This window comes from Melanerpes formicivorus, unplaced genomic scaffold, assembly GCF_026170545.1.
Source record: "Melanerpes formicivorus ecotype bairdi unplaced genomic scaffold, bMelFor1.0.p_v2 SCAF_45, whole genome shotgun sequence".
In the NCBI taxonomy this organism is placed as follows: Eukaryota; Metazoa; Chordata; class Aves; order Piciformes; family Picidae; genus Melanerpes; species Melanerpes formicivorus.
The window spans coordinates 1,580,001-1,602,126 of record NW_027142397.1 but is presented as its reverse complement, the minus strand read 5'-3'; the positions used below and the strand labels follow the sequence as shown (position 1 = coordinate 1,602,126).

Below are 22,126 nucleotides of genomic sequence, written 5' to 3'. Positions count from 1 at the left end.
CCTGAAGTGATTCCACTCCACTCTCACCCTGTCCATAAGCTCCAGGCTGGCAGAACCTGCCTGCATTTCAGAGCCAGTCAAGATCTCTCTCTCTACTGCCTGGGATGATTCAGTGGTGACCACCAGAACCTGTTTCTCTTAACCTGCTCTCCAGCAGAGTGCTATTTTTAGAGCTGGGCTTGCACTGAGGCCCAGCTCAGCCCTTTCTGAGCCTGCACTTTGTGTAAATAAATATCCCAGCTGCCTTGGAAGCCTTCTTGAGCAGCAGCTGAGGAAAGGGATGGGGCAGTGCTCGGGGCAGGCTGCTTGGGGACTCTGGAGGCAAAACTCCCTGGGGTGCTTTGGCTTTCTGCATTACAGCTCAGAACGGAGCTTGCTTCTGCAGCCCTCTGCTGACTGCATCTCATTCTGCCTCTGCCTTGGCACTGAGCTGCTTCCCCCCAGAAAGACCTTGTGCACAGAATCTCTTATTCCCATTTTGTCTGGCTGGGGTTCCTGGTGTGGTTCTTGCAACCCCAGCACAGATTGCCTTGTGGCTCTCACCCTTACTGGGTTTTGCTGACTTGCTCTGCAATACTGGGTCCAGTTCTGGGCTCCCCAGTTCAAGGGGGACAGGGATCTGCTGGAGAGAGTCCAACAGAGGCTATGAGGGTGAGGAAGGGACTGGAACAGCTCTGCTGTGAAGACTGAGACACCTGAGGCTGTTCTAGTCTGGGGGGTAGATGGCTGAGAGGGATCTGATCAATGCCTGCCAATATCAGGGCTGGGGGTCAGGGTGGAGGTGCCAGGCTCTGTTGGGTGGTGCCCAGGCACAGGACAAGGAACAACCAACACAAGCTGGAGCCCAGCAGATTCCACCTCAACAGGAGGAGGAACTCCCTTGGTGTGAGGGTGCTGGAGGCCTGGAGCAGGCTGCCCAGAGAGGCTGTGGAGTCTCCTCCTCTGGAGGCTTTCCAGCCCCACCTGGCTGTGTCCCTGTGTGCCCTGCCCTGGGTGCCCCTGCCCTGGCAGGGGCATTGGAACTGATGAGCTCCAGAGGTCCTTTCCAACCCCTCCCATTCTGTGATTCCACCTTCTGAGTGCACAGTGCTGCAGGAAGCCTCTGCAGCCCTCCAGCCAGCTGCAGCCCAGGGCAGATGTGCAGCTGGGTTTCCACTCCTCTTCCCAGCAGAGAGCCTCATGCAGGCTCTTGTTGGTGCAGGATGAGGCAGTAGCTGCACAGAGCCCAGCCAGCCTGCATGGTATCCCCTCTGGGAGGGGCAGGGGGAGTGATCCCTCCTGAGATGCCACTCTCTGCTTGCAAGGAGCTGTGATCTCTCCAGAGGGCTTTAGTGTGCCTGAGGCACAAGGATGCAGCTGAAGTGGCCACCGTGGGTCTGAACAGCTGGATCCTGAAACTCACAAGTCTCAAGCTCTGGAGAGAAGCAGCTTCTGTGGGGTTCAGTGTAGGAACCAGCCCAGCACCAGCACCAGCAGCAGCCCAACCTGTGCAAGGAAGCCAGAGCTGTGCCTGCAGGAGGTGAGTGCTGCTTGCTTTGCCCTTTGCAGGCCTCTGGGACTTGAGCACCAGCTTGGAAAGCCACAGCCAGAGGCTGCCTTTGCTCTCTGGTGCCAGCACTGGGGGGGCTGGCCCCAAGGCAAGGTTGAGTTTATGGCTGCAGGCTTAGGCATTGTGTGACACCTTCAGTGGCTCCCAAAGTGTCCTGAGCAGGGTTTGAACTTCTCCTCCAGAGCCAGATCAGGTGGCTGGGCAGCTGGGGAGGTGTTTGCTGCCCTTTCTCTGCCCACTCCTCCTCTGAGCCAGCTGCAAAAAGGGAATGGGGGGACCCCCAGGTTTGTGGGAGTGAGGTCCTGCTCCAGCCCCCAGCTCAAAGCACCAAGCAAAGGCATTCTGAAGCCTGGCACCTGCCTGCCAGCTTCTCTTAGGAGAAAGTCCTCCAGCTCCCAAAGTATTTCAAGTGTGAGACAAAAATCTTTTGCCCTCTAGAGCTTTCTTTTCATCTTTGCCTCTGGCAGTGAGGAGCTGCAGCCCTCTCCAAGCCCTGCCTCTCCCCACCAGTGATTCATTACTGAGGTTGGTTGCTACACTGAGGCCTTGGCAGGGAAGTGCCCAGCCAGGTACTGTGCTGGGGCCCTGCAGGGGCTGTGGTACCTCTGAGAAAGGTGAGGTTCAGGCTGCTGCTGGAGGAAGCTCAGCCCTGTGGAGCTGCAGGAGAGGCTGTGGAGGGATGGTGCTGAGAGCAGCCCCTGGAGCCGTGCTGGGGGAGGGTGCAGCAGTGGTGCACCCAGCCCTGCCTGCTCTCACTGCCTCGTTTCTTGCATGGAGGACCTGCTGCAATCTTCTCTTGCTCCACCCAGCTCCATCCAAGTGTTCAAAACTCCTCTTGCTGGGAGCTGCAGCCCTCCTAGAGCTGTGCCCAGGCAGGAGCTGTGAGCACAGCAGAAAGAGTGGTCAGGCACTGGCACAGGGGAGGTGGTGGAGTCCCCATCCCTGGAGGTGCTGAAGAAACCTGTGGCCATGGCACCTGGGGAGATGGTTCAGTGGCTGTGGGGGTGTTGGGTTGCTGGCTGGACTGGATGAGCTCTGAGGGCTTTGCCAACCCAAATGATTCTATGACCTTTGGGCACTGAGGTGCCCCAGGAGCCGGTTTGGAGACCTCCCTGGAAGCCCAGCAGAGCCTGGCCAGGTACCAGCTGGAACCCCTCAGTGGTGCAGAAGTGGAGCCAGGGGTCAGCACCGAGAACAGGAGGTGAAGAGCTGCTTCGGGAAGGGCTGGGTTTGGGCTCGGGCTCTCCAGGAGGCGTCAGCAGCTCTCTTCGCTCCGTCCCTCGGTGCTCGGTGCCGCTCGGGGCGGCTCTCGCCCTTCCCAGCGCTGGGCTGCGGCTTCGTTCCTTAACCTCCTCCGTTTCGGCTGGTGCCTGCCTGAGCCCTTCCTGCCTCAGTCCCCTCCGTCCTCGCACCTCCCCTTCCAGCCCCACGGTGTCTGCGGGCTGGCTCTGCCCGTGGCCGCTCCCTCCCCGGGGAGGCGGTGCCGGGGCCGGGCTGGGCGGCTCCGGGGAACCACCTGCGGCTGCCGGGCTCCGGGTACCGGCTCCGGGTGTCGGCACCGCCCGGCAGCAGCGGGCCAGGGCTCGGCTCCCCCGGTCCGGCTGGGGAGGCGAACGGGACGGGACGGCCCCGGCGGGGAGGGACCCGGCGCCGCCTCTGCGGGACCTCCCGGCCCGAGGATGAGCTCCTGAAGCCTGGGACCTGCAGCATCCTCCTGTGAGTAGCTTGGGCAGCCCCGGGAGGGGAGAAGCTCGCAGAGGGGTGGGCGCAAAGCTCTGTTTGTAGCGGTACGGATTTAACTTTCCTGCCGCAAGGCTCCTGCGGGCAGGGAAAGGGCTGGAGGTGGTTTCAGGAGGGGATTCGAGGCACGGAGAGACCTCGGCGTGCAGCACAGAGCTCCACCGGGGGCTCTAACGCAGGAGGAAACACCGCGGAGGTGTCCTGCGAGGAGCGTCTGCTAAGGTGGGGCTTGGGCAGCCGCTTCACAAGCTGGGAAGGCTTCAAGGTGCGGGGCAGGGACTGGAGCTGAGCTCTTGAGTCGTTTCCTGCCCGCGGAGAAGTTTTGCAGCTCTGCCGCAGGATTATCCTCCCCTGGCAGCGCCCTCCCATCCCCGGGCACGGGCTGGAGCTCCTGGCCTGACTGATTCCCCCCCGAAGGAGAGCTCAGGGGGAGGCTGCGTGCAGGCTTTGGGTTCTCTGGGGATCGTTTGTTTGTTTGTGCTCGGGTTTGGGTTTTCCTCCCCCGGCGTAGTTAGTTTCGGGGCTATTTGGCTTGGAGTTGTTTGGAGTTTGGTTTTGAGGTGGTGCTGGGCTTTGGGTTGGGTTTCTCGGGGGGTTGTGGGTTGGGGTTTGGGTTCTTTTTTTCTGGTTGGTTTGGGTTTTTGGGGGCGTTTGGAGGTTTGGGGGGGGGGTTGGCTTTGTTTTGGTGGTGGTGGTTTGGTTTTATTGGGGGGGGTCTTTGGGGGGGTGGTTTGGAGGTTTGGGTTGGTTTATTTGCTGTTGGTTTGGGTTCATTTGGGGGTCTTTGGGGGGGTTGCTTGGAGGTTTGGGCTGGGGTTTTTTGTGGGGGGTTGTTTGGAGGCTTGTGGGAGGTTTGGTTTTGGTTTTTGCTGTTGGTTTGGGTTCATTTGGGGGTTTTGAGGGTGGTTTGGAGGTTTGGTTTGGTTTATTTGCTCTTAGTTTGGTTTATTTGGGGGGTTTTGGGGTTGTTTGGAAGTTTGGTTTACTTGCTGTTGGCTTGGGTTTATTTGGGGGTCTTTGGGGGGGTTGCTTGGAGGCTTGGGTTGGGTTTTTTTTGTGGGGGTTGTTTGGAGGCTTGTGGGAGGTTTGGGTTTGGTTTTTGCTATTGGCTTGGTTTTATTTGGGGGTTTTGGGGTGGTTTGGAGGTTTGGTTTGGTTTATTTGCTCTTGGTTTGGTTTTATTTGTGTTTTTGGGGGTGGTTTGGAGGTTTGGGGTTGGGTTTTTGCTGTTAGTTTGGGTTTCTTTGGGGGTTTTGGAGGGGGTTGTTTGGAGGCTTGTGGGAGGTTTGGTTTTTGCTGTTGGCTTGGTTTTATTTGGGGATTTTGGGGTTTGGAGGCTTGGGTTGGGTTTATTTCCTGTTGGTTTGGGTCTATTTGGGATTTTTGGGGGGTGATTTGGAGGTTTGGTTTTCTGCTGCTGGTTTGCTTTGGGGTTTTTGGAGGTTTGTGGAGGCCTTGGTTTGGTTTTGTTGCTGTTGGTTTGGGTTTGTTTTGGGTTTTGGGGGTGGTTTGGAGGTTTGGGGTTGGGTTTTTGCTGTTGGTTTGGGTTTATTTTGAGTTTTGGGGGTGGTTTGGAGGTTTGGTTTCTTTGCTGTTGGTTTGGGTTTATTTGTGGGGGTTTTGGGGTTGTTTGGAGGTTTGGTTTTCTGCTGCTGGTTTGCTTTGGGTTTTTTGGAGCTTTGTGGGGGCCTTGGTTTGGTTTTGGGTTTGGCAGTGTGGTTTTATTTGGGGTTGGTTTATTTTTGGTGGTGTTTGGTTGTTTGGAGGTTTGTGGTGGGGTTGGTTTGGGCTTTTGGTTGGTGGTTTGGTTTCATTTGGCTTTGGGGGGGGAGTTCTTTGTGTGGGGTTTTGCTCTTTGAGGTTTTTGATTCTGTTTGGATTTGTCTGGGATTTCCACCTCCCCCTCCCCCTCTCTGCCGAGCTTGGGTGTCAGAAAGGAGCTGTCAGACCAATTACTTAAGCTGAAAGGCTTGGAGCATTGTCTGGCAGCTCGGCCAGCAGTCTCCAGCACTCAACCAAACCATCCTGGGTCTCACTTGGGACCACGCTGAAGCTGCTGACAGGTTTGAAGCTGTGATTTCTGGGGAGGGGTTGTGCTTGATGCCCCAGGAAGCCCTTGCTGGAGGAGGAGGCACAGCGTTTAGCACCCAGCTTTCACTGATGTGCTGCTTTGTGCTGCACGGAGAGGTCGATTCGGGGACTGGGAGCCAGGAGACAAAGGCAGAGCAGCAGTCAGTGGCTGCATGGCCCCAGGAGACTCGTCGAGGACAGGGCACCAGGCTGTGGGGGCCAGGTTAGACACCAAGGGCACGGGGGTGGAGCAAGCATAGGGCATGGCAATGCCTCTGGGTTTGCCTGCAGTGCTCTTGGGCCAGGGGAGTTTGCCTGATGGGTTCAACAAGTTGCTCTGTGCAGCACTTGAGGAAATCTGGTGAGTGCAGCACAGGAGGAGCTGCACCTCCCTGCTGCACACAGGATCCTCTCTCTCTCTGCTTGGTGCCTTGCAAAACGAAGGCTCTGGAGCAGGCTGAGGCCCTCACAGCACCTGTGAGGCTCACATGCTCCTGGCAGAGCAGCTTCAGATGCAGAAGGTCCAGCCCAGGAGCTGAGGAGCAGGCTGCACCCCACGCTGAGCTGCAGGCAGGCAGAAGGCAGCAGTGCTGAAACTCCAACCCACAGCTGGCTGGGGACTTGGCTCCCTTCTTGGCAGCACTTCATGGAGGTTTCCTGTCCAACCTTGCTCCTATCTGTCTGCTGCTACTGCAAACACAACTTTTATTGGTTACACTAAATTCTTCTCCTTGCTCCTGGCAACAAACAGAGAATCAGTCAGGATTTAGTGCACAGGGAGCTGGAGGAGCCCAGGAGTGAGTTGCTTGAGTGCCTGCAGCGGTCTCAGACCAGCACCTACTGTGCTCACAGAGTAAATCCATCAATGCTGAACGCCCTGCGGGGTGCTGGCACCTGCCCCGGGCAGCTCCTGCTCCCCAGGGTGGTGTCTCAGCAGCTGGGCTCTCATCTCTCTGTGCCAGGCAGGGATCAGTGCCACGGGAGTGCAGCTGTTGGGTTGGTCATGGACAGCCAGGGAGCCCTGGGGGGCGATGGGAGAGGGAGAAAAACGCCGTGGGGGTGATTGTGCTGCTGGGAGCGAGAGGCACAGGAGCTGGAAGTGCAGCCCAAACCTGTGGTGTTCCACAGGCAGGGAGAGGTGCTCTGTGTGAGGCAGGAATGGAGATCAGAGAGGAGGAAAGCAGGAGAAAAATCCCCACTGCTGGGATGTCTGAGTCATGCAGTTTCCCAGTGACAGACATAGCTTAGTGTTTGCACAACCACCTCCACGGAGCAGCTCCCAGCCCCGCTGCAGGGGCCCTGCTGCACCCCCGGCTGCCCAGGGCCAGCTGCCAGCTGGGGATGCCCCAGCCTGGCGATGCCCCAGCCTGGCTCCAGGGTTGATGGTGGAGCTGCTGAGTGCAGGGGAAGGAGGGCTCTGCCCCGCTGGGGCAAGCACAGCCCCGAGCTCAGCCCCCGTGCCGGCAGCGCTCGGCTCCGGGCTTGCACCGAAGGTGCTCTGCGGTGGGGCTCTGGCAGGGGAGGGGAAAGGAGCTTGCACGGGGGGGCTTGGGCTGCCCACCCTCTGCTGAGTGCTGCAGCCTCGTGTGCTGCATGGCAGCCTCCTGCTGCTGCCTGGAGCAGCGGGGAGAGCCAAAGAATTCCTTGGAAAGACTAAATCTCGTGTTTGTTTATTAGCCTGGAGCAGCAGCCTCCGGACTCTGACCCGGCAAGAGCACTTGCGTCTAGCAAAGGAAACCCGACCCCCCCGCTGCCAGCAAACGGGAGCTGGGCTGCTGATGGGCTGCTGTGCCCCCCCGGCCGGCCCGGGAGCTGGGCTGATGGGCTGCTGCTCTGCCCCCCGGCCCGGGAGCTGGGCTGATGGGCTGCTGCTCTGCCCCCCGGCCCGGGAGCTGGGCTGCTGCTGCTGCTCTGCCCCTGCTCTGCCCCCTCCCCGGCCCGGGAGCTGGGCTGCTGCTGCTGTGCCCCCCCGGCCGGCCCGGGAGCTGCTCTGCTGCTGTGCCCCCTCCCCGGTCCGGGAGCTGGGCTGCTGCTGCTGTGCCCCCCCGGCCGGCCCGGGAGCTGGGCTGCTGCTGCTCTGCCGCCCCCCCGGCCCGGGAGCTGCTCTGCTGCTGCTTCCCCCCCGGCCGGAGCTGGGCTCCGAGAGCAGAAGCAGCTCGGGGGCTGAGCCTGCTGCAGGTCACGGTGTGAGCCCCGGGTGTTGGCTCCATCCCGTGGGAATCTCGGACCCCAGGAGCTGTTGGATCGCTCCGGTGCTGCTGGACACAGGCAGAGGACCCCGAAGGCACACCTGGGGTTGCCTCCCTCCTTGGTGGTGCTCCTGGCATCTCCCTGTCCTTGGCTGACACCTGGAGCCCTGTGAGCAGTTCTGGGCTGCCCTGCTCCAGGGGGGCTGGGAGCTGCTGGGCAGAGTCCAGTGGAGGCTATGAGGATGATGAAGGACTGGAGCAGCTCTGTGAGGAGGAAAGGCTGAGAGCCCTGGGGCTGTGGAGCCTGGGGAAGAGCAGCCCCAGAGGGGCTCTGGTCAGTGGTTAGGGTGGGGGGCAAGCAGAAGGGGGCCAGGCTCTGCTCAGTGCTGCCTCGTGATGGGCCAAGGGCCAAGGGCCACAAACTGGGTTGGAAAGGATCTCCAAAGGTCACCTAGCCCCTGTGCCCCTACCCTGCTGGCCAGTGTGATCTGAGGGCTGTGTCACAAAGCCTCTGAGTGCTGCCAGGCTCTGATCTGAGAGCTTTTTGCTGCTTCATTTCCCTGCTCTCCATCTGAGTGCACACAGGGCTGGTTTCTAGTGTTTGCTACCTTGACTCTCACCCACCCTGCCCCATGAGTCATTCACCCAGCTGCCTGCAGGTATTTTTCTCCTCTCTGAATCAATTTCTCCTTTTTTTCCCTGGGTAATATTTAACTGCTGATCACACAGCAGCACCCAGCCTGTGTGGGACCTTAGCAGCCTCCCTGGGGATTGCTACCTCACTGCAAGCAGGCAGCCTGGCCTGGGTCCTGCCTGGGGAGCTCCTGTCCTGCTCTGCACCTGCTGCAGCACCCAGGACTGCTGTGTTGGTCAGGGATCAGAGCAGGCTGCCCAGGGAGGTGGTGGAGCTCCCATCCCTGGAGGTGTGCAAGAACTGTGTGCCCATGGCACCTGGGGCCGTGGTGTGATGGCCACGGTGGGGTTGGGTTGGACTGGATGAGCCCAGGAGGCTTTTCCAACCCAGGCAGTTCTGAGGTCCTCAGTGCTGAGTGCTGCAGACTCTCCCCAGCCAGCCTCACTGTTCAGAATTTCTTCCTCATCTCCAGTCCCAAGCTGCCCTCCTCAAGCTTCAGCCCACTGCCTCTCCCCCAGGGCCACAGCCCTTCTGAGAAGCCTTTTCTGCAAGGCAGAGGCCAGGCAGTGCAGTTCACCTTCTCCTCTGTGTCCTGAGAGGGTGGATGCTGTGAGGAAGGAGCTCTCCTGTGCCAGCTCTTGGTGGCACCACTTGTAGCTGCTTCATCTGGCATCCCCTGGCTGCAGTCAGGAGTGGGAGAGGCAGCAAAAGAGCCTCCAGAGAGCCTCCTCCCAGCAAGCTGCCAAGGAAAGAGCCCTCCTGGAGGGAGTGCTGGACCTCAGCTGCCAAAATGCTCTCAGGTTTCTCTTGACAGCTGACCTAGCACTTGCAGGTGGCATGTAAATGGCAGCCTGGGTTTAAGTCTCTCATCCCAGTTTCCCCTGAAGTCAGATCTAACAGTGCAGTGACTCCAGCCCCTGCAAGTGGAACTGCTGGGCCCAAGTGGCTCATTGCAGGTGAGTTCTGAAGAGCTTTGCTGCCTCCCAGCACACTGAACAGCTCTTTCCTTAGGGATGGTCAGAGGGCCAGAGAGTTGTCTGGGCTGGAGCAGCCCTCAGAGGTCATCCAGGCCAACCTCCAGCCCACCCCCCCATGGCCACCACACGCTGGCCCCAGGGGCCATGGCCACAGGGCTCTTGCACCCCTGCAGGGATGGGGACTCCCCCACCTCCCTGGGCAGCCTCTGCCAGTGTCTGACTGCAAAGCAGCCCCAGAGGGGGGAAGCTGCCCTGGCTCTCCCTCCCTTCTGCAAGAAGTGTGCTGGGGCACAGGGCTTCAGTCCCCTTGGTTCAGTCTGTCTGAAAGCTGTTTGGCAGAGCTGCTAACCACAGGCTGTTAATACCTCCACTGGAAGGGACCCAAGGGGAGCCCAGGAGGTGGCTTCTGCTCTTCCCAAAGCCTGGGGAGGTTCCAGTTTCAGCATTGCTCAGAGTTTCTGCCTGGAGGGAGTTTTCTTCATCCCAGCTTCCAGGGCTCTGCCTGGAGACTCAGACAAGAGTGAGGGGAAGCCCAGAGCCGGTGGGGAGCTGCAGAAGGCACAGAGGACATTTGTCAGTGAGCAGAAGATGAGAGAGAGAGCTAGGAGGGGTGAAAACCAGAAAGCTCAGCCACAGGCAGCTGAGCTCCACCTGACAGCCTCCCCCCTGAGGGCTTCCCTGACCCAGCTGGAGGCTGCAGGGGGGCAGTGGAGCCTCAGCAGTGTGCTGGGGGCACGGTTCAGGTCAAATCCAGGTGCTGACAAACACCTCCCAGCAGCCAGGCAGGGCTCCTGGCCCCAGTGTGCCTCAGACCCTGGCTGAAGCAGTGGGGAAATCCCTCTGGCTTGCTCTGCCTCCCAGCCTGGCTGGTCCCACAGCTGGCAGCATCTGGAGGGCTGTGCTGCTCTGACTGCACTCTGAGCACGGTGGAGCTGCTGCACTTCCCAGGCTGAGCTGTGCTCACCCTGAGCAAGAGGAGGAGTGTGTGGCCCAGGGCTTGAAGGCTCACAAGCAGTTCACAGCCTGCTTCAGACACTGCTCCTGGGCAGCTGCTTCTGCTTCACACTCCCAGGCTTCTGAAGCGAGCTCCCTGGGGACCTGGCCTCAGCTCCTCAGCTCCTGGCCTCAGCGCCTCAGCTCCTGGCCTCTGTGTGAGCTGAGGGGGAAGAGAAGGCTCCAGGGGGGCTCAGAGCTGCCTGCCAGTGCCTGAAGGGATCCTGCAGGAAGGCTGCAGAGAGACTTCTCCTGAGGGTGTCTGAGCCAGGCCAAGGGGGAATGGTTTGAAGCTGAGGCAGAGCAGGGTCAGACTGGAGCTGAGGAAGTTCCTCAGCAGGAGGGAGCTGAGGCTCTGGCACAGGCTGCCCAGGGAGGCTGTGGCTGCCTCCTGCCTGGGGGTGCTCAGGGCCAGGCTGGATGAGGCTTTGAGCAGCTGAGTCTGGCTGGGAGGTGTCCCTGGGCATGGAGGGGAGGTTGGAGCAGAGGAGCTCTGAGCTCCCTTCCAGCCTGAGCCCTTCTGTGATGCTCTGAAGACAAAAGCCATGCAGGCAGAGCCCCTCTTGGCTTTGGGTCTGTTTGGGTTTTGCTGCTCTCTTCTGCCTGCAGCCTGTGTGACTCTCTCTGCCTTGGCAAGGAGATGAAATGCTCTGAATGTGTTTCACCAACAGCTCAACCTGGAGAGCTCCTGCCAGAGCCCTGAGAGAAATGCTTCCATGAAGCTGCTGCTCTGCCCCCAGGGCACACAGGCTCCACACAGAGCAGGTTTGTTTGCCTGGGGCCTCGCTGCTGCCTCAGCTCCTGCTAACCAGCTGGAGCTGGGTTGGTTTTTCCTCCTCCCTCCCTCTTTAGAGCCTCACAAGGTAACTTCAGGCACATTCAGGCCTCACTGAGGCACATTGTGTTCCTGCTGCCTCCTGAAGCAGCAGCTTGCCCTGGAGCACCGAGGGGGCTCCTGCTGCTCAGCTCCTGATCAGTTCCCAGGCTGAGAGCTGGGGCTGTGCAGCCTGGGGAAGAGAAGGCTCCAGGGAGACCCCAGAGCAGCCTTCCAGTGCCTGGAGGAGGCTGCAGGAGAGCTGGGGAGAGACTTCTGACGAGGGCTGGGCAAGATAGGATGAGAGGGAAGGGATTGAAGCTTGAGGAGGAGAGATTCAGAATGGAGATTAGGGAGAGATCCTTGCCAGTGAGGGTGGGGAGACCCTGGCACAGGCTGCCCAGGGAGGCTGTGGCTCTCTGCACCCTGGAGGTGTTCCAGGCCAGCTTGGATGGAGCCCTGAGGACCAGTGGGAGGTGTCCCTGCCCATGGCAGGGGGTTGGAACTGGATGATCATTAAGGTCCTTTCCAACCCAACCCATTCTGTGACTCTGACATTCCTGCTGCCCCTGGCTGCTTCTCCTGGCCCCTGGCTGCTTCTCCTGCCTCATGCTGCTGCTGGAGGCTGAGAGCAGGAGCAAGAGGCTGCACTGCCACCAGGCTGTTGGGCTGGAAGCTGCTGAGCAGCCCAGACCCCAGCCTGGCTCTAGGCAGGATGTTCATTCCCTTTCCCAGCAGCTCCCCTGGCCAGCACACCGAGGAGGAAAACCAGAGATGAGGCAGCCCCAGCCCTGGGCTTTGCTGTCCCATCCCTTACTGGGGTTTGGAATTTAAGACCCTGCCCTGCTGGGAAGGGAACCAAGGCCCAGAGCAGCAGAACTGTCAGGCAGCTGAGACCTGACAAAGCAAGGAAGGGAGGGGGGAAAGCCCCAAGTCAGCAATGTCCCAGCCTCTGTCTGGCCCCAGTGTGAGCTGAAAGCCAAGAGCTGGGCAGGAGTGGCAGCTGGAAGGATGGATTCCTGCTGCAGCTGAACCTGAGGGTCACAAGGGGAAGTGATTCCTGCTGGGGCATCTCCAGTGGCTGACCCTGTGTCTGCAGCACAGCCCCAGGCAAAGCCACCCTGCACCAGGAGGCAAAGCCCTGAGCTTGTGTCCTGCCAAGCAGCTCCTGCCTGCCCTGGCAGGGGGTTGGCTCTCCAAGCCCAGCTCCCGGGGGGGGAAAAGCTTCACCCAACCTTCTCTGTTCCCTTTCCTCCCCTCCCACAGCTCTGCTGTAATTGCCAGGTGCTGCTTGACAGATGAGCTCTGGTCCTCATCTCCTCCCTCTGCCTGCAGCTCAGGGCAGGAAGGGCTGCAGGAAGGGAGGAGAAATGTGGGCATTGCCTCCCCCCTGCCAGAACAACCTCCAGGCTGTACCTGCAGAGCTGTTTGCAATGGAAGCCTGCCCAGAGCTTCCCTTCAGGGAAACCTTTCCAGCTCTGGGCTCTGGGGGGTGCAAAAGGAGCCAGGGCTGTGTGCCCCCCAGCCCTGGGGTGACTTAGTGGCTCTCCCAAGCCCGGGCAGGGGGGGAGGGAGGGCTGCACACTGTGTGTCATAAAGGAAAGAATTTCCTCTGCTTGCTGGACCAAAGTCCACTCCTGCCCTGCTCTGCAGCTCCTGCTGAGCACCCCTGGGTTTTCCAGAGGCTTTTTTCCCCCTCTGGCCAGAGCAGGACCCAGCCTGCAGCCCCCCAGAAAGCCTCTTCAGCCTCTGCTTGGCAGTGGCCCAGCCTCCACCGAGGTGCTCTCAGGTGGGTGGGGAGGCAGCAGGTGAGGCCAAGCTGCTGGCTGAGCCCTGGGTGCCTCTCCCAGCTTCCTGCTGCTCTGCTCCACAGCGACCTGGGCAAACTGGAAAGGCAAAAAGATCTCTTTCAGGGTGGAAAAAAGCTCAAGAGCTACAGCTGGGGATGGTGAGCTGAGTGAGCTGGGCCTGGGCTGAACAAAGGGCTCATTGAGTCAGAGCAGAATGCCTCAGCCCAGGCTGCAGCCAGGGGAGCTTCAGCTCTTTGCTGGTTTTTGGTATTCTAAAGAGGAAAAAACAGCAACAACAACAAGAAGAAGTTGTTTAACCTGAGGGGATCAAAGCCTCTGCTGGATCAGCCATGCAGACACTGATGGCTCCCTTCCAGCTGGGTGCTGGTGCCCTGCAAGGGTGCTGAGGATTGGCACAGGCTGCCCAGGGAGGTGCTGGGGTCCCCATCCCTGCCCTGTGGGCCTTGGGGCCAGGGTTTGGTGGCCATGGGGGTGCTGGGCTGGGGGTTGGGCTGGATGACCTCTGAGGGCTTTTCCAACCCAAACAGTTCACTGCTGCTGTGTCTCCTTTCATCCTCTCGCCCCTGAGCTGTGCATGCTGTGAGGCTCAAGGGCCAGGTGGCAGCAGGGCTGCCACTGAACTCAGCAGCAGCAGGTTTCCATCCTCCCTCAGCCTGCACTTGGGAGGCTCTGAGTCTTTGCTGGGCAGCTGCCTGAGGATCACTCTCAAGTTGTCCTTTCCACCACCCTCCCTGTCTGGGGTGGCTGATGGGCAGAGGTGATCTGCTCTGGGCACACCCCAGAGTCCTCCTGCAGTGGCACCTGCTCACCATCCCCTCCCTTGGCAGCTGCTGTCTGGGCCAGGAGCGAAGGTGGCTTTGCCTTTGTGGATTCACATCAAGAGAGACAAGACTGAGCTGAGTCTCTTACACTGGCTGATGAACTCCTCTTCTTTCCTTTCCTTTCCTTCCCCTCCCCTCCTGCAGCTGAAGCAAGATGACCACAGCCTCACCCCTGCTCAACACCACCCTGGCCTCAGCGAACGTCACCACCAAGTCCCAGGAGCAAAGCCTCTACCAGAGTAAGGGGAGAGAAGGCTGCTGCCTTTTGAGGGGGACCTTGAGCTTGCCAAACTTCAAGCAGCCCAACCACAACTTTGTAAATAAGACTTTTTTCTCCCCTCCCCTCCCTCCCCTTCCCCTCCCTTCCCCTCCTCCCTCTGCCCCCCTGCCAGGCTCTGGAGCAATCGTTGCTGCCATCGTGGTGGGAGTCATTGTTGTCTTCACGGTGGTCCTGCTCATACTGAAAGCCTACAACAGGTCTGTGGCCAAGCTCCTGTGCCCCCCTGGGGTGGGAGGGGGAGCCAAGAGCCCTGCCAGGAGGTTTGCCAGCGTCTGGTGCTGTGCATTCCCAGGAGAACCTACAGGATAACCTGCTGGGAGTGTCCTGACTCCATCAGCCTGCTGGGGGGTCTGTGCTGGGGGGGCTGTGCTGGGGGGGTCTGTGCTGGGGGGGCTGTGCTGGGGGGGTCTGTGCTGGGGGAGTCTGTGCTGGGGGGTCTGTGCTGGGGGGGGCTGTGCTGGGGGGGTCTGTGCTGGGGGGGTCTGTGCTGGGGGGGCTGTGCTGGGGGGGTCTGTGCTGGGGGGTGGGGTCTGTGCTGGGGGGGGTCTGTGCTGGGGGGTCTGTGCTGGGGGGGTCTGTGCTGGGGGGGTCTGTGCTGGTGGGGGGTCCCCAGTGGCACAGGGTGCAATGGAACTGGGCCTCATGGAGCAGCCCAGGTGAGCCCAAGGCAGCAGAAACACAGAGCTCTGCTCAGCCCAGGCAAGGTGCAGCAGTGACACCCAGCAGCAAAGCATCCTCCAGAGCAGGAGGAGGAAGAGGAGCAGGGTCAGGAGGAGGCCAAGCAGGAAGCTGCAGCAGGAGGCTTCCCTCTCCTCAGCAAACTCCTCCCTTCACCCCAGGTGTGGAGGTGATGCTCTGGGATGCAGCTGGAGCCAGCTGCTCCTGCCTGACTCCAAGCTGCTGGTGGCCTGCAGCCCAGGGCTGGCCTGGGGCTCTGTCCCAGCAAAGCAGGAGAGGAGGAAATCCTGAGCTGAGCTGACTCTGCAGGAGCTGCTTGGTGTGAACTGCTTCCACAGGAACCTTCTGAGGCTGTCAGGGAGGGACAGGACTGGGGGGATGGAGCAGAACTAGAAGTGGGGAGATTGAGATTGGCTGTGAGGAAGAAGTTGTTGCCCAGGAGGGTGGTGAGAGCCTGGCACAGGCTGCCCAGGGAGGTGGTGGAAGCCTCCTGCCTGGAGGTGTTTGCAGCCAGGCTGGAGGTGGCTGCGAGCAACCTGCTGCGGTGTGAGGTGTCCCTGCCCATGGCAGGGGGTTGGAGCTGAGTCTTGAGCTCCCTTCCAGCCCTGGCAGCTCTGTGGCTCTGTGATTGCCAAGGGGAGAGACCAGCAGCTGGCAGCTCTGCTGACAGGCTCCCTGTTCCCTTCACAGGCACATGAGAGTGAGGAGGGAGCTGGAGCCCAAGGGCACCAAAGCATCAATGTCAACTGCTTCAGGGCAGGGCAACAGCCTGGCTCAGCACCCTACAGTGACTTTCATACCTGTGGATATCCACATGCAGAACAGGTAACTGCTGGGAGAGGAGAGATGGAACTCCTCTTGCCATGGACTCCTCAGCAGAGCAGTGCTGCCCTTGGAGGAGCAATGAGCCCTGGGTTGGTCTGCAGCCTGGATCCCATCCTGCCTTGGGAGGAGGAAGCAAAGCTCTGGACCCTCTTGGTGTGGCTGAACTCAGCTGGTGGAGGTGCACAACCCCCCAGAAAGGCAACAAACCTCCTGACAGAGCTCTGGGGAGGGAGAGACTGAATCCATCCCTGGGAGAAGCAAAGCAGAGCCATGGGTGGTGGAGCTGTGGCTTGGGGAGGTGAAGCCCTGATGGAGGGAGGCCTGGGCTGTGCAAGCCCCCAGCTCAGCCTGGCCCTGCCTCTGCCATGAGTCATGTGGAGCAGGTCTGGGGCTTACCCTCAGCACAGGAAGCAGCAGAACCTTGGCCTCACTCCTGCCTCATGCTCCTGTGCCCAGTAGGTTTGGTTGGAGATAAAAGGGGGGGAGGGAACCCCCCCTAAAACCAACAAAACCTTTTCGTTCCCAACTGTTGAGAAGATGAACTTGGCCCCAGGGCCACTTGCAAATGAATGCAGTGTCTGGGAGGCCTCCCCTCCCACCCAGAGCTGCTTTGGGCTGGAGCTGTGTTTGAGTCTTTTGTCTGGGCCAGGGCTGAGGCTGCAGGCAGCTCTTGAGCTCCAACAGCAAGGCTGGGGAGGGGGCACCGAGGAGGGCTGGGGAGGGGGCACCGAGGAAGCCTGGGGAGGGGGCACCGGGGAGGGCTGGGGAGGGGGCACCGAGGAAGCCTGGGGAGGGGGCACCGAGGAGGGCTGGGGAGGGGGCACCGAGGAGGGCTGGGGAGGGGGCACCGAGGAAGCCTGGGGAGGGGGCACCGGGGAGGGCTGGGGAGGGGGCACCGAGGAGGGCTGGGGAGGGGGCACCGAGGAGGGCTGGGGAGGGGGCACCGAGGAAGCCTGGGGAGGGGGCACCGGGGAGGGCTGGGGAGGGGGCACCGAGGAAGCCTGGGGAGGGGGCACCGAGGAAGCCTGGGGAGGGGGCACCGGGGAGGGCTGGGGAGGGGGCACCGGGGAGGGCTGGGAAGCAGCCCCAGGCCAGCCTGGCTGTCCCCAGCGCCTGGCTGTCCCCAGCTCCTGCCCTCGGGGCACCTCGGGGGTGCTGTTGCTCCCCGGGGCCGCTCCCAGCCCTCGCTGCCGGCCGGCTGTGGGCGTGGGGCAGGCAGCGGCAGCGCTCCCCAGGGATGCTCCCAGCCGCCCAGCGGAACAAACAGCTGCTTTGTCGGCTGCTCACTGCCCCTTTGTCTGCTCTCTGCCTACCCAGGAGCGGCCCTGCAGCAGGGGCTGACAGGCCAGCCGGGAAGGGGGAGGAAGGAGCTGAGCTAAATCCTGTGTGGCCCAGAGATGTGTGAGGAGCACCTGGGGAGGCTGCACCCAGGGGCTGGGGCGGTTTGGGGACCTCGCTGAAAGCAGGGAGCAGAGAAGGGCACTGAGGCTGGTGAGGGGTCTGGAGAGCAGGGCTGGTGAGGAGCAGCTGAGGGGGCTGGGGGTGTCTGGGCTGGAGAGGAGAAGGCTCCAGGGGGACCTCAGAGCTGCTGCAGGACCTGAAGGGATCCTGCAGGAAGGCTGCAGAGAGACTTCTCCTGGAGGCAGGCCCAGGGGGAAGGGTTTGGAGCTGAGGAAGTTCTGCAGCAGGAGGGAGCTGAGACCCTGGCCCTGGGAGGCTGTGGCTGCCTCCTGCCTGGGGGTGCCCAGGGCCAGGCTGGATGAGGCCCTGAGCAGCTGAGTCTGGCTGAGGGCATGGTGGGGAGGCTGGAGCAGAGGAGCTCTGAGCTCCCCTCCCACCTGAGCCAGTCTGGGAGCTGCTTCTAGCACACTTGGTCACCCCCCCAGTTCCGGAGCAGTGCTCTTTGCTGGGCTGGAGCAGAGTAGGCAGTTCTGGGCTGGTGGAAGGGCTGCTGCTGGCAGCAGGATCACAGCTGGGCCCAGGCTCAGCCTGGAACACCCAAACCCTGCTGCTGGCACAGCCTGGGAGGCCTCTCCAAGCCTTCCAGCTCCTCTCAGCAAAACCCAGAGCTCATGCTGAGCAAGCAAAATCAGCTTCTCAAGGAACACAACTCCCTGCTGTTGCTCCTGCCCTGCCCCTGGAATTCCCTAGGGGCTCAGCAGCTTTCCAGGAGCAGCCCCAGGCTGTGACCAAGCTGCCCTGTACACAGAGCCCCAGCAGGGAGGGGCTGGAGGGGACCTCTGCAGCTCACCCAGCCCAAGCCCCTGCTGCAGCAGGGCACCCACAGCCCTGGAGCCCAGGGGCACAGTGCCCAGGGGGGGTTGGAAGCTCTCCACAGCCTCTCTGGGCAGCCTGCTCCAGGCCCCCAGCAGCCTCACAACAAAGAAGTTTCTCCTTCTGTTCCCTTTGTGCCCCTTGGCCTCTCCCTGGGCACCACTGAGCAGTGCCTGGCCCCAGCCTCTTGCCCCCCAGCCTTTAGCTCTCACTGAGCATTGCTCAGCTCCCCTCTGGGGCTGCTCTGCTCCAGGCTCTCAGCCCCAGGGCTCTCAGCATCTCTGTAGCCTCTGTTGGTCTCTCTCCAGTAGTTGCCTCTTGAGCTGTGGAGCCCAGAATCAGGCACCAGGATGCCCCAGCAGAGGGGATGCCCCACAGGAGGGATGCCCCAGCAGAGGGATGCCCCACAGGAGGGACGCCCCAGCAGAGGGATGCCCCAGCAGAGGGATGCCCCACAGGAGGGATGCCCCAGCAGAGGGATGCCCCACAGGAGGGATGCCCCACAGGAGGGATGCCCCAGCAGAGGGATGCCCCACAGGAGGGATGCCCCACAGGAGGGATGCCCCAGCAGAGGGATGCCCCACAGGAGGGATGCCCCAGCAGGAGGGATGCCCCAGCAGAGGGATGCCCCACAGGAGGGATGCCCAGCAGAGGGATGCCTCACAGGAGGGATGCCCCACAGGAGGGATGCCCCAGCAGAGGGATGCCCCACAGGAGGGATGCCCCACAGGAGGGATGCCCCACAGGAGGGATGCCCCAGCCTGCCAGCTGCCCCTCCCCAGCAGTGAGAGGTGTCAGTTCTCGTTCCTCGGTGAGTCCCTCCCCAGACGGCAAGGGCTGGATCCCTGCTCCCCCTGTGTCAGCAGGGAGCTCGGAGCTCCATCTAGTGTCCTCCTCCCCTCCAAAACCCTCTCGGACTGCTCTGCTCCCAAGACAGGCTGGGAGCTGGGGTCCTTCAGCCTGCAGAAGGCTCCAGGGAGACCTTTAAGCAGCCTTCCAGTGCCAGAAGGAGGCTACAGGAGAGCTGGGGAGGGACTTCTGGCGGAGGCATGGGGTGAGAGGATCAAGTGGAAGAAGCTGGAGGCAGTAGGAAGAAATTCTTCCCCAGCAGGCTGCTGAGGCAGTGGCTGCCCAGAGAAGTTGTGGAGGCTCCAAGCCTGGTGACAGCCAGGCTGGATGGGGCCTTGAGCAGCCTGGGCTGGTGGGAGGGGTCCCTGCCAAGGCAGGGGCTTGGCAGTGGATCAGCTTTAACCCAAACCACTCTGGCTCTACACTTTCTCACCAGTCAAACCACAAACTCATCTCAAGCTCAGCTCTCAGCTTGACTGAACTCCAGCAGCCTGCACCCCCAGCCCAGGCCCCCTGGGGCCAGGACTGCTCAGTGTCTGTCCCCACCCCTGGATGTGCAGAGGGCAGAGGCACAGTCAGCTGAACCCAAGCAGGGGCAGGGCCTGGAGTCCCACAGCCAAAGATCAGATGGAAAATCAGCTGCCTGTCACATGTGGCACTGGTGGTGGCTGCTGCTGGGGCAGGAGGGAGCTGCTGGGGCAGGGCAGAGCTGCTGGGGCAGGGCAGAGCTGCTGGGGCAGGGCAGAGCTGCTGGGGGAGGAGAGAGCTGCTGGGGCAGGAGAGAGCTGCTGGGGGAGGGCAGAGCTGCTGGGGCAGGAGAGAGCTGCTGGGGGAGGGCAGAGCTGCTGGGGCAGGAGAGAGCTGCTGGGGCAGGAGAGAGCTGCTGGGGGAGGGCAGAGCTGCTGGGGGAGGGCAGAGCTGCTGGGGCAGGAGAGAGCTGCTGGGGCAGGGCAGAGCTGCTGGGGCAGGAGAGAGCTGCTGGGGCAGGGCAGAGCTGTTGAGCTTCAAACACAACCCAACTTTATTGAAACTTCATCCACCCCCACAGCAGTCCTTCCCCCAGCCCCTCGCAGCAGTCGCTCCCCCAGCCCCAGCTCCTCGCAGCAGTCACCGGCTCAGGCCGCTGCGCTGCCGCAATCCCACCAGCCTCTGTGAGGCCACGTGTGCCCAGGCCCCCCTGTTCTGCCGAGGAGGAAGGGGGACGGGCTGCGGGGAGATGTCCCGAGGGGGCTGAGGGCGGGAGGCGCCGCCGGGGTCGCCGCTCCGGCCGGGGTCGCCGCTCCCGCCGGGGTTGCTGCTCCCGCCGGCGCGGCAGGGGGCGCTCGCGGCCGTTCCTCCCCAGCGCGCTGGCCGCTAGCGGCGCGGTCACCTGACAGGCGCGCTGCGGGCCGCGCGCGCCGAACGTCAGCGTCTCGCGAGAAGAGAATTCATTCGCGCACCGCCCGCCCCCGCCGCGGACGGACGTTTCCCAATCGCCCCCTCACCTCCGCCGAACGCCGCGCTTCCTGATTGGCCGGCTCCCGCGCGCGCACCGACCCTCCGCCGCCTCCTCCACCATTCAGCGAACGCGGAGGAGCCTTTGCGGAGGGCTCGGCTCCGCCTCCTCGTCCGCTCCCTCCCCTCCGCGCGGCAGAGCGTGCGAGGAGGCTTGCGGGCTCGCGGTGCACGCCGGGACGGCAGTGCGCTGCGACCAGGAGGAGGCGGAGGAGGCAAGATGGACGCGGGCTTCTTCCGCGTAAGTGCCGGCCTCGGGGCGGGTCGGGCGGGCAGGGACGCAGCGGGGCAGCTCCCGGTACGGGACGCGCGGCCGAGCCGGGCCGCTACAGGCCCCTACCGCCGCGGGCGAAGCATTGGCGCCGCGCTCCCCCGAGGAGGCGCCGCCGTGCCCTCCCCCACCCCCCGCCCTCGCCCTGCGCAGGCTCCTGTGGGGAGCCGCCGCGAAGAAAATGGCGGCGGGAAGGCGGCCGGGGCGGCTCGGCCTGCCCGCGAGGCGGCGGCGCCGCGGGGCTGCGGGACACGGCGGGCAGCGGCCGGGAGGGCATGCGGCTCCCCAAGGCCCCGGCTGGCCGGATGCGCGGCCGCTGCGGGATGCGGGGTGCGCTCCGTGGCCCTCCCCAAGGCCTCGCTCGGCCGCTCCGGCCCCGCTCCCGCTGCGGCCTGGCACCGCCGCTCCCTGGGGCACGCCGCGGTGCGGTCGGGCCTCTGACCCCGCGGCGGGGCCTGCTCCCTGCGGCCTTGCGCCGCCGCTGCCTCCTCAGCTAGGCTCCCACGGCCCCCGAATGCGAGGAGGTGTGGGAGGGAAGGCCGAGGGCAGAAGCGAGGGGAGCCTGGTTCTTGTAGCGGAATGTCCACCTTCGAAGCACTTAAACAAAACTGCCCCTTTTCCACGAGGGACTTTGGCCCCGTGGCACGCGTGGTGCTCAGCCTATGCAAAGCAAAAAGATGCTTGATTTTTATTTCTTTAATCACTGAGCTTTTCTTTAGAGCCCTCCCTAAGGTATATTTCTTTTCAGCCTTTTCTCCCGTTAATTAGAAGCAATCTCATTTTTTTTGGGGGGGTGGCTCTCGAGGATTTTGCAAACCCATTCAAATTCCCAAGGTTCATTCATTTGTCCAGCCCTGTTGTTTTCCACTCCTGCAACCGGGATGCTCCTAAACCACGAGGCCTCACCTAACCTCTCACTTAATTCCATGTTGTGTTACCATCCTGGCCTGAGAACAAAACAGTTACAAGGTAAAATCTACTCTTGCTGTAATGCAACTGTTAACAGAGTCTACAGGTCAAAGTGTTTCTGACAGCAGAGTTACCTGAAGCTAAAAACACTCCGTTAAAGAGCTCTTGCTCTTTTAAACAGACCTGGGAAGGGTAGCTTGATGAAAGCAAAAGCAGTGTGGCACTGGAGCTGGGCTGTGAGCAGTGCTCTGGGCTCAGGAGAAGCCAAGGGTCTCGTGGGAAGTGCAGCAGGGCAGCAGTTTGGCCTCAGGAAAGCTGCTACCAACCATTCCCTTTTTTTCTAACACTTCTGTAGGGTTGCCAGCACAAACTCCTCCTGTCTCTGCCTGGGAGTTGCTGTGCTGTGGGGCTTGTTTGGTTACCCTCTGTGCTTGCTGAGGGTGAAATTCATTCCTTTCCACTTCTGGATTGGGGAAGAAGTAAAGGGGGGAAAAAAAAAATGTATAGAAGATGAAATTTTGGAGTGCTGTGACCAGGGTTGTGTTTGGGGCTGGTGTGGAGGCCACAAAGCTGTTGGGCTGCACATAACATAAAGAGTTTTAAACTGATTGAGTCCTTGCCACAGTCAGGTTTTAGAGCAGCTGTGTTCCAGAGCAGCACATGGGAATCAGAGAGTGCTGCACTGGGTTGGAATGGGCTGCAAAGATCATCCAGTTCCAGCTCCCTGCTGTGGGCAGGGACAGCTCCTGCCAGGCTGGCTTGCCCTAGGCCTCATCCATCCTGGCTTTCAACATCTAGAATCTTGAAGCCTGGCATGGCAATGGCTTTGTTTCAAGTTCTGAGGAGGGTAGCAAGGTACCTTGGTAATGCAAGGTGCCTGCTGACCAGATGCAGTAGTTAGGTGATGCTAGCATTTGAGCTTTTTGTTGTTTATCTTCTCTTGGTTCC

At 61.4% G+C, this 22,126-nt stretch overlaps 2 protein-coding genes across 8 annotated transcripts in view; both read left to right on the top strand.

Annotated features, from left to right (window-relative positions):
* The first annotated feature begins 3,070 nt into the window (after positions 1-3,070).
* On the top strand, positions 3,071-16,001 carry NCMAP (non-compact myelin associated protein). Of its 3 annotated transcripts, none has more exons than XM_068159138.1 (5): positions 3,071-3,265; positions 10,824-10,917; positions 13,743-13,837; positions 13,991-14,075; positions 15,247-16,001. In XM_068159138.1, exons 3-5 carry the CDS (start codon positions 13,753-13,755, stop codon positions 15,383-15,385), a joined length of 309 nt encoding a protein of 102 aa, XP_068015239.1. In that variant the 5' UTR covers positions 3,071-3,265; positions 10,824-10,917; positions 13,743-13,752; the 3' UTR covers positions 15,386-16,001. The 3 variants fall into 3 exon arrangements, with proteins under 3 accessions (XP_068015239.1, XP_068015238.1, XP_068015240.1); XM_068159139.1 differs by lacking the exon at positions 3,071-3,265 and adding an exon at positions 8,859-9,138; XM_068159137.1 differs by lacking the exon at positions 10,824-10,917.
* A 4,128-nt stretch (positions 16,002-20,129) lies between these two features.
* SRRM1 (serine and arginine repetitive matrix 1) overlaps positions 20,130-22,126 on the top strand; it is a 21,228-nt gene continuing 19,231 nt past the window's right edge. For all 5 annotated transcript variants that reach the window (XM_068159131.1, XM_068159133.1, XM_068159130.1 and 2 more), the window contains exon 1: positions 20,130-20,239. In XM_068159131.1, coding sequence (XP_068015232.1) covers positions 20,219-20,239 — 21 coding nt within the window. In that variant the 5' untranslated portion in view covers positions 20,130-20,218. The remainder of the gene's footprint in view (positions 20,240-22,126) is intronic.